The sequence below is a fragment of the Coccomyxa subellipsoidea genome (genome assembly GCF_000258705.1).
Source record: "Coccomyxa subellipsoidea C-169, whole genome shotgun sequence".
In the NCBI taxonomy this organism is placed as follows: domain Eukaryota; kingdom Viridiplantae; phylum Chlorophyta; class Trebouxiophyceae; family Coccomyxaceae; genus Coccomyxa; species Coccomyxa subellipsoidea.
Window position 1 is genome coordinate 496,900 of NW_005178023.1, and position 10,946 is coordinate 507,845.

Genomic DNA, 10,946 nt, shown 5'->3' on the forward strand with positions numbered 1-10,946 from the left:
TGCAGGTTCTCTGGCAATTCTTTAGGACTCTGCCCAGGCCATTCTATGGAGGCCAGCAGTGAACCACTGCGATGCTCATCTGGCAGACCTTTCAGTCATGTTAAGGCGCGCAGCAGTCGCTGCGCGCCAAAGTAGGGTCGGCATTCAAGTCCCCCCAAGAATGTGTCTCAAAGTGTTCAACCTCATTCACCCATTGGCCAAGGAACTGCATGGGCTGATGGACGACACCGCATCATGGACACGCCAGCCTCTAGATCAATGTCAGGGTCAATGGACTCACAAAGTCATGATGTTTCATTTTTTGATGCACCATGGTTACACCCCGAGGCAGCCTTTCCTCCCTTCTTTGCGCTTGCACTGACTTGTATCTCTTGTACCGTACTATACCTTAGATCAAAATTGACCAACACCCCCTTCCCCAGCAGCGCATCCGCGCAGCGCGCAGCTTTCCCAGGGAACTGCATGGGCTGATGAAGGACACCGCACCATACAGACACCAGATCAAAACCAGGATCAACATGCTACGGCACTTACAGATTTGACCGCACCTTCTTCTCGAGGAGCGCGTCCAGCGCAGCGCGCAGCTGCTTGACGAGAACGGCGGTGGGGGCAGAGGCGCGGATGCGGATCCAGTTGTCTATGAGGGCGTACCCTCCCTCGTGCACCACCGCCAGCTCGCCACCAAATAGCAGCAGCGCCATTGGCGACACCACCGTACAGTCGCGCAGGAACGTGCGGCTCGTGCGCACCTGCGCGCATGTGCACTCTGATTACTAACCCGCAATGGTCCGGCCAATCTCTAACTCGCTAACAGGCAGGAATTGTGATCCACCTTAGTCCCAAGCTCCCCTAGTTGCCTGGGAATCTCTGCCAACCCTTCATGTCTGACGAAGGCAATGCCCGTCACAGTAAGCAGGCTCAGAGCACGCTAGCATGCATGCCTCATGAAAGGGGTCTCTCAGTTTGACTGCAGAGAAAACTTTGTTCTCAGAAAGCACAATAGACACAGTCATCAAAAGCAGGTCCATCAAAAGGCCGCTGGAATGTGCAGCGCCAGCAAACCATCGGCTTGAGTGCATCAGAGAAACAACAAACGAGAAGGAGCTATAAAAATTGTGCTGGCCGACCATTTGACAACTTTCCTGCCAATGCCACCTCTGACTCTGCCGCAACCTCGTGCAGAATATACCTGAATCCAAAACACACAGAGACTGCCAAGGGTTGCACCTTTTCAAGGTAGACGAGGTAGGGGCGCAGGAACTGGTGAGCCTCCAGGGGGTGGTTGATGGAGGAGGGGTGGATGTGCACATCCGCCGTCCCATCATTCCAGGCCGGCCGCGCAGATCTGCCGGCCGCCTCATCCATCACTGCAGCGTTGGGGTACAACGCCGCGCAGAGCACCGCCTTCACCTGTTGCACCAGGGAAAGGTTATCAGATATATCAGCCGTCTCTGGAGCCTCAGATATGCAACTTCACTGCCGTTGAACTTGACAGATGTCAGAGATGCACTCAGCCGCTCTCCAGGGGATGCCTCAGACTGGATACCCCGTTCCCTAAGGACAGTGACAGACAAACAAAAAAAAGAGTGCAAGCAGCCCAATAGAAAGTTTCCTTCAACGCCTTCCTTCAGCTCTCCCTGTAGTGCCATTTATGCCAAGCACGCCACGGTGCACTCAAGAGATGCAGCAACATCAGGGATGCTGGAGTCTGATCGGCGTGTAAGCCAGGATGGGCCCCCGGCTGCGCACCACTGCGGGCTTGGAGGAGTGTGCATTCCAGGCGGCTTTTCTGTCGTCCACCCAGTGGGCGGCCCCGGCGCCGCCCTTGCCGCCCCGGCCGCGGCTGAGTGCGCCCTTGGGAGCTGCGACGAAGCCAATGTCGGCGAGCATGGCCGCAAACTGCTGCCGCATGTCTGCCAGCATCTCCAGCGTCTGCGCGCTCAACATGTGCTTGCGCGCAAACGCACCGGCCGTCTGCCGGCCGCCCTGCGCAGTGATCCCATCAAATGCTCTCATCAGCCTATCACTCAATTTCATACTGCAGACAAACCAACAGGAATCACCTTATTTCTGGGAGCTTTGCTTACAGTAGATTGAAGCAGGACTATCCAGGCAAATGTTCAGAGTCAAACCCACGTGTACATACAATTGCCTGGACAGCCATGCATCAGTTCGCTGTAAGCACGGCTCTCGATATTTGCCAGGAACAAACGAGGCAAGAGTCTGGCCAATGCAGTCTAGCACTCAACCGCTGGGAAAGATACCCAAGTCTTTCCCCTTACATTTTTAAGAATTACTTGCTGGCTGAGAGTCTGTGCAACTCAGAAGACCCTGCGGGCATTCGAACATTCAAAAAAAAGGCTCTATCGACTGCAGCAACATGGTAGCATCTGTGCAGACCTGTGCTGAGGCGGCCATCCAGCCATCAAACGCTGCCACCATGAGCAGGTGGTCCGACTGCTGCCCAGAAGCCACATTCCCGCTGCCTGCGGACAGTGGACAACTTTAGATTTAAGCACGGTAAGCACATCATAACCTCAGGCACAGGCGTGTGCACCCAACAGAAGGGTACACATTCCATACTTTGCAGCGCGGCGCTTTGAGTTGAGCACCTTTGAAACAAGCCCTTCTGGTTACTAACCGAAAGATGTGTCTGTCGAGTTCCATAGACACCCCGCCCTCATAAAGCACTTGAAAATAATTCAAAAAGTAACCGCCTTCAGGTACAAGGATTACTATAAGCAGCAGGCAGCACCTGAACTACCGAATGCCTGTTTGGCGCGCATGGCGGCATCCTGCTGCTCGAAGGGCGCCGAGAAGGGGCTCTTGTAGGAGAGGCAGGCCGCAATTGTGAGTGCCGGGGAGAGGCAGCCTAATGATGCGCCCAGCAGCAGCAGCTTGCCTACCTTGGCGTCCACTGGCAGCTGGGCCAGATTGCGGCCTGCCCAAACCAATGCAGCATGCTCAGTCCCACTGCTACTGACTGCCAGAAACATTGAGTTTTGGCTTGTTTTGCCACAGTTTTGACATCTCATCATGAAACTCGATCGATGTTTACGTTCAGTGTGACATGATATTCTGAAGATTTTCGGCAGATGCGCGACGGGTGCGCACCCAGGGGCGTGAGCTGTTCGGAGGGGGTGAGCGCGCCGATGGTCTGCAGCTGCGTGACAGCTCCCGTGACGCTGCGCGGCGGCGGCGGCTCCAGCACCTTCACACCGAACACACCGGCTCAACATCCAGTCATCCCTCAACGCATATATCAATCATTCATTGCAGTTGAAGTACAACTTACAATGCAGCTTGCCCTGCTTCACAGACGCGTCAAGGGTATAACAGTGGCTCACCTTGGAGAGGAACTGCGCGGCTGGCCCGAGGCCCAGCAGGTGGATCTGCAGCACGAGCTCCTCAAGCGGCACTCGCGCCATTTCTGGAGCCTGCACAGATACCATTAAACCGCCTGAGTTGCTGCACATTCACCAGCTCATATAGAAGTCAGACCCCTCAACTACAGAGAAACGTGTGTTTTCTATTCTATGTCCCTCTGCACTTTGCACCATGGTCTGCACCGCGAGTGTCAAATGCGAACAGGTAGATGAGACTGTCAAGCTCCTGGGAGTCTCCCGAGGAGTCTGCCCGCCAGTTCATGCCGGCTTCAGCGCATGATCTGGCGTTGTGTGCAGGATGAGTCAGAGAAGAGAGCGCGGAGCGCGCCTGGTACTTGCGCATGCGCTCCTCGAAGCGGTGCCGCGTGTAGAGGCCGAAGCAGCGGCCCGGCCGCACTCGCCCGGCACGGCCCCGGCGCTGCAGCGCGCTCGCTCGGCTGACCCAGTCTTCCACCAGCAGGCTCATGCCCCGGCTCGCATCATACCTCCGCTCCTGCGCACAACGACACAGATAATTCACAGCAGATATTTAGCGGGTGAAAGCTTGCAGGCCATACTCTGCCTAGTCCCCTAGCTCCCTTCGGAGATGATGTGTGGAAGCACGCCATCGCACCAGAAGGCAGGCTTGATCGAAAGGCGCATCATAATGGCATTCTTTCTGATCAAAATGCTCTCTGCTGTTGAAGCGTTCTAGACAGGGGTCAATCAAACCCCTTGGGAGCTTCAAACGACCCCAGTCACCCTAAACCCTAGGGTTTAACCCATTGCTAGGAAAGCTCTGTCACCATCTGCAGATCAAATAGGGCCGTTGATCACTGCACAGTTCCTCTTAGGAGGACCAGCTCATCATAGATTGCAAAGAAATGCGGAAGGCAGCGGGCTGCTCAGTGCATTTGATGGAGCATTTCTTCACCGCGCACCTTGAGCTTGCCGCTGTCGACAACGTAGACCACGTCCTCGATGGTCAGGCTGGTCTCTGCGATGTTGGTGGCCAGCACAACCTTGCGCACATGCGCAGGCGGCCGCTCGAAAACGCGGCGCTGCTCCCCGGGGGAAATGCTCGAATGGAGCGGCAGCACCAGCAGTGTCCCCTCCCGGTGCGCGCGCGACGCCGTCAGCCGATCGTACACCGCCATTATCTCCCCCAGACCTGCCGCCACAGGTGATCCTAAGTTGAGTTGAGAGTCCCCTCTTATGGTGCCCTGCAATAATTAATGTGAAGACTTTTTGTCTCCACCCACACGGTTAAAAAGCCTATACTTAAGTGCATGCTGTTTCGCCGTCAGCGGCTGAGAGCAACCCAGGCCCCAATTCTCAACCATCTTACTTGCCGGATACATCCTCAGGTGCCAGCAGAATCAGCGCAAAGAGCCACAAAATAGGGGCGCCAGGCACCGCTGCAACTGAGCGCGCAAGCTTCTGGCGGCCAGGGGACTCCTAATTAATTTCTATGAGCTCCCTCACGAACGCTGCTCAGATTATTTGGGCATGAGAGAGAGTCCTCTGCAGCGCTAAGGCATGGGCATGAGATGTGCGAGACAGCAGGACAGCTTCCCACCAGGGAGAAAGACGAGGATGGCGCCTTCCTCGTAGCTGCCGTCTATGTGCGCAACCAGCTCTTCCAGCAGGTCATAGTCGATGCGATTCTCGTCCAGCCGCGCCAAATTTCTCCGAGTCGAAACACTGAAATTCGCGTAGCGCTCTGCGTCAAAGTGCGGGTTGAGAGCGCCCGCGTCAGCCGCATCATCTCCCCAGCCCGCCTGCAGGTGGTGGCACGCCCGAGCCACATTAGGCTAAATCTCACAGGTGGGACAGGCTCACAGACTCTCTCCAGCATGTCAGGCAAACGCATGTGACCCTAGCACTTCCATGCATTGAAAGCCAAGGCTTGCTAGACAACAATATCGCAGATCACGGCGCTTGAACATGCTGCTTGTCCAGTGGCTTTGCCCAGACATCTCCCACAAGGCTCGGCTTCCCACCCTGTAGCCTCCGACTAGTATGCTGAATTTTCTCAACTATAAGACATCGAGGCTGCGCTGCTCACCACCCAATGCACCTTCCTGAGGGTCCATGGACAACACCCCAATTGCTAGCGCCTTCATGCTCAAACATATTACCTGACAGCTGACTCACGCTAGTGACAGCAGAAGCAAGGACAGGAGAAGAGCGCTCACCTTGACAAGGCTCTGCTGCCCCTGACTGACAGTCTTCTCCAGCTGCTTCCTCCGGTCCTTGTGGCCGTAGTCGCGCAGCGCAGACGGGGATTCAGCATCCAGCCGATACCTGCAACGACCCGGCCACCGCTCAAGCCAGCTGCAACCCTAGCGCACTTGCACTAATGCAAAATACGACAGTGGAGTTTTCCACCACAAAGGTTTGGTGACGTTGCCTCTGCCACTGTACCAAAGATTTCTAATGCCGGAATGCCCATAAACATTGAGGCCCTGGGAAGCAACCGGATCACAATACCAGTCATTAATAACGGCTTGGCACCCACAAGCACCACTGGAAGAAGGAAGTCCATGAAATGACCAAGGTGACGAGAGTGAGCAGCACCCTGTAAGCTCGTAGGTGTCTTCCAGGAAGTGGTGCTCGACTGGGAATGTGCGGCCGCCCGCCACAAGCACAGGGCAGTCGCCATAGTACCTGGCAAACAGGTTCGAGTCCAGCGTGGCAGACATCAGAACCACCTGCACAGAGCATACACACAAGACCTTTAACGTCTCACCAGTCCTCTCCTCCTCTCCTCTCCGCTGCACTGGAGATCTTTCTGGCTATACCAGTACTGCAACGATCACCAAGTATGCATTGCAAATTTACATGTTATCATCACACCGCTATTCTGCAAGGAACTAACGCAGCAGCACTTCAACAACAGCATCGCCAGGATCCCAGCCTGTCTGCATGGGGCTTCCAGCATGCTGAGCTCAAGGCGATTATGTCACTGACATGCTGCTCATTCTTCGCAGTACAGGTAAGCTCTGCAATAACTCACTTTGAGGGGATGGCCGCGGGACCGCCTCTTGGCGAGGATGTCCTTCAGGAGGGCCATCAGGAAATCACTCTGCAGCGTTCGCTCGTGCACCTGCACCACACCCTCCCATGTACTTCCCCTGCCCCACCCTTGCTGTCGGTGACAACACATGCATGTGGACAGCTTCTCAGAATGCCATACCGGAGGTTTTTATGATGTACTCTTATCGGGGTCTGAATTGAATTTGAGGGAATGTGCAGCACAAGCAAATACATTGCCAGACATGAGATTGTGTTGTATTGACATGGCGAACTCTGAGAGGCTGCGCACCTCGTCCACAATCACATGGGAGACGGAAGCCAGCTGCGGCTCGGAGGCGAGCCGTCGCAACAGGATGCCCGTGGTGCAGAACAGCAGCCGCGTGTCACGCGTGCTCGCAGCGTCTAGCCGTACATGGTACCTGCAAGCACCCAGTTCCTTGCACCCTACATTCAATGGTATTCTTTGGGTGGCATCCATATCAACACTCACAAGCATGCACCACACTACTCGTTCTCTCGGGGTGACGGCTGTCTGCAAGACTCTCGCTGGAACAGGTGCATCCTTGGCCATGTAAGTACAGTGCACATATATACACAGCCATTTCAATGTGGATCTGTGCCAGTGCAGTGATCATGCAATGCACACCCAGCCGGCTGTTCTGCCAAAGAACAACAGAATACTGTAAGTGGAGGCAAAGATCTCACCCGACTCGCGCGCCGGCGGCGCCCGGGGCAGGCTCGCCGCGCTCGCAGGCAACGCGGTCGGCCACGGAGATGGCTGCGATGCGCCGCGGCTGCGTGCACACAATGCTGCACGCACCACCCTGCCCCGCCTCGATCGCCGCGTCCAGCAGGAATTGAGGCACCTGTGCACTTGTAGCAGATACTCTTCTTAGCAGATACTCTTCTTATGGGTGCTCATATCGCTGGCAGTGCGACACCATGATCGCCTGTCACTATTGAAAATTTGCAAAAAAGGCACTTTTGAGCAAAGGCCATGAGCAGCTCAGGAGGCTTTTTGTGTTGATCAAACCTGACACAGTGGCATTAGCAAGGCATCGGGATATCTTTGTGCAGGGGCACGGCAGATAGTGATTTGCAGAGGACTGCAGTGCAATTGATTAGGGGGCATGCCTGTGTGGTCTTCCCACAGCCGGTGTCGCCACCCACAACCACGAGATCGTGGTCTGCCAGGGCAGCCAGCAGGCCTGCCCGGATCTGCACCACGGGCAGCTGCTGCCGCTTCGCGTCCCACTCCTGCCCCTCCCTGCTGCCCCGCCACCTCCTCTGAGCGTCCAGCATCTTCCTGCTCTCTGCAACCTGCACAATCCAAGTGCACCAGGGTTTCAGGCGGCATGCATGCTAACAAAGCAATGGCTTATCGATCTCCCCCTCCACCAGTGGATTCTCGAGATGCACATATTGTACTGCGGTAGAACCAGTTTGTCATGCAGAGAGGGCCTGACCGAGATTGAGAGTGTCAAGGGTGTAAGGAAGTTCCCTACCTGTGCAGGAGTGAGGGCAGCCGGCTTGTCTGCAATTGGGCCAGTCTCCACATCGCGCTGACTGCCATTGCTTACCTCCTCGTCTTTTGAATGAGCTTGCCGGCCAGCTCCACTCGTTGATGCATCCAACCCTTGTTCCTGGAAAGCAGCCAAGCCGTTTCAGGAGCATATATTATGGCCGCGTTTCCACATGCAGACATTGATGCCTTTTCTGGAACGGCTGAACAAAGCATGTTCAATTCAATGTGCAACACCTTGAGATTGATTCCATGACATGCGAGGCACGTTCTTACAGACTAGTGACACAAAAGGCTTCATTATGACACCTTTTCCAGCTGCTGGCAAATGACAGGAAGTAAGAGGGCCAACCTGGGATATGAGGGAGTTGATGAATGCTTGGCGCTCCTCTTCATGAGCCTGCTCTTGGGAATCCTGCCTCACTTCTCCTTCTTGGGACTCCCACTTCAGCCATAGGTCCTGGTACAGCCGGTCCAGCTGCCTCCAAGCAGCCACCCTCTCCTCATCACCTTGCAGTACCTGACAGCCAGCAGGCAGGTGCCTTCCGTCTCACCCACACTTGCACCAAATATGCCTTTCAGCAGGACAACATGTAAGCTGCACATAATTTTGAATCTGTGTGAATCAGCGCAATGAAACACACTCTGCATGCAAGCATGTCAAGAAGCCGACTGGAGATATGCAAGAGCGGAAAACCCACAGAACTCAAACCATGGCAGTTTTGGGGCTCACATTGTACAGGACAAAAGTTGCCGCTGCATTCTGGGCTTCCTGGATGGTCTCCCAGCCATCCTCCTCTTCATATATCGTGAAGGTTCTGGGAGGAGCAGCCTGCAACATGTCACAGTCTCTCACAAAGACTCGCAGTCAATTTCAACTGTTCAAAGGCAGACTTGGCACAGGAAATCTTGCACGTTGTAGAAGACACAAAGTCTTTCATAAGCACAAAGCAGATACCGGGCTCTGTTTTGCCTCGGATTGAACAACGGTGTCAATGGCAGCAAGTAAGGCAGACACCAGACCATGCACAAGCCGAGCACCAATGACGGACATGTGCATACCCATTAGATCCCAGACAAGTCAATGCAATTAGACCTTATAGTGCCCCAGGACCTCTGAGTGCCCCATAGACCGAGCCAGGACTGTCTTCGCGCATCCCTGCCTTGCATGCAATGTAATAGATTGCCCCACCCAGAGGTCAGCTGGTCACTAAAGGCCAGTGAAAAGCACCTTCTTCTTGCGTCCGTTGGCTGGGGGCATTTCCAGGGTGGCGGAGTAGCGGATGCCGGCAGCAGACATGCGCTGGCCGCCCATGGCCAGGCGCTCGAAGCGCGGCGGCGGCCACTGCCGCTTCTGGCAATGCTGCTGCAGCAGCGCCTTGGGCAGCTTCGTCTCCTCCACCACCTCCGGCCTCTCTGCACCAGCCAGGACCGGAATTGCTACTCACTGGTCATGGTTGCTTAGCTTTACTTCTGCCCCTCAGCAATGAATGGTACAATTACCACAAACCCCTTGTAAAAATACAGCACGTGACATGTGCCAAAGCTCCTTCCATTCTTGCTGCATCTTTAATTGCTGCATCTTTATCTGCTGCAATGCCACAGACCTCGTGTGCATGCTAAGCAGGCAACCCACATAGCCAGATATTATGAGATAAAAGCAGTACTCCAGGAGAGAGGTGGCCGGGAGCTCACTTTTGAGCTTGCTGCCCTTCTTCTTGGCCCCGCTGTAGCCGCCCCACGGCGTGACCAAGTCAGCGATGCTCTTGGCGGCGGCAGGCTGCCCAACATTCATCATGGCTGCCGCATCCTCATCAAACATGCCAGGCCCCAGGTCAATGTCCTCTTCCTCCTCTTCAGCTCCTCCCCCTCTGCTATCTCCCTTCTGTGACTCCTTTGCCCCAGCTGACAGTTCCGATGCTGACTGGCTTGCCTGCATTACCAGTGCATCACCTTACTGTCAGCCACCCCTTGACATTCTTCTGTCATTGCATTAGGGACTCCATCCGCATGGTGCACAAGACACATCACTCACCCGCAGCATTTTCCGCCTGTAACCATGCGTTTTTTATTCAAGAATTTATTTGGCTTCCCTTCAAAAGCCTACCTCGGACGCTTGGTCAAGGCCACGCGAAGGCAATGCTGCAGCTGCTGTATTGTTATCACTGCGATTTTGACCGTTGGGCACCTCCAAAAATCTCTCTCCCTTGCCATACCCAGAACTTTGGTCGCTTGATTGCGCATGCTGCCCTCCATTCCCTGCCACAGATGGGCCTGTAAGCGGTGGTGCGGCACATGTATCAAACTCATCTTGCCTAGTTCTGTGAGCCTGATCACTTCCTGACAATGCAACACCATAGCAGCAGCATGATCTGCATGCTTTTCGGTATAGACACCTTGGGACCACCAGAATAATCACCTGCGTTAGTACAAGTGCCAAGGGTGCTGGCTTCACCAAGATCCGGCCATTCTTCAGAGTCTTCAGCTGGTGCCGATGGAGGTTCCCTCACAGTGAATCTCTCTGCCAGCGCTTCAATGGCCGCCTCCGTGAGGCCTGCGGAGTGCAGATTCCATAATTACATCTCCCATCTGCCTTACTTGGGATACTGTAGTCATGAGCATGCTCCCCTGATTGCCGACCAGGAAAATCCAGCTGTCCTGCATGATAATCACAATTGGGACGACATCAATTGGTCCTGTCCTCAATGGCATGCAAAGGATAAGGAGCATGAGGCTCACCCAGCTGCGCGATCTCCTTCTTCAGGCCTGCGATGACCTGTCCGGCCGCCTTTTGGCGGGCCTTGTCCCCGGCCGCCTTTGCGCGCGCCGCCTCGCCCCGAGCCGTCGCCCAATCCTCCGCAATCTGCAAACTTGCTCACCGTGAGATGCGGCTGGACAATCCCATGGACCGTCAGATATGGTCGCACGCATCCATCATGGGCAGACAGTGAATGGGCCACCGAGCATTAAGGCCTTTGCATGCGGAAATGCTGCGGGTCAGATGCCAGTGGCTAAAGAAC

General features: G+C 55.1%; 1 protein-coding gene across 1 annotated transcript; it reads right to left on the minus strand.

Annotated features, from left to right (window-relative positions):
* Positions 1-530: 530 nt before the first annotated feature.
* On the minus strand, positions 531-7,712 carry COCSUDRAFT_19976 (P-loop containing nucleoside triphosphate hydrolase protein; the record flags this gene model as incomplete). Its single annotated transcript, XM_005643573.1, has 15 exons — positions 531-749; positions 1,228-1,410; positions 1,801-1,986; positions 2,401-2,486; positions 2,765-2,941; positions 3,115-3,211; positions 3,348-3,468; positions 3,722-3,879; positions 4,307-4,536; positions 4,945-5,146; positions 5,873-6,079; positions 6,385-6,474; positions 6,694-6,823; positions 7,110-7,270; positions 7,512-7,712. Coding segments are annotated over 15 exons (2,448 nt in total), but the record flags the coding sequence as incomplete, so codon positions are not given.
* Positions 7,713-10,946: the final 3,234 nt, after the last annotated feature.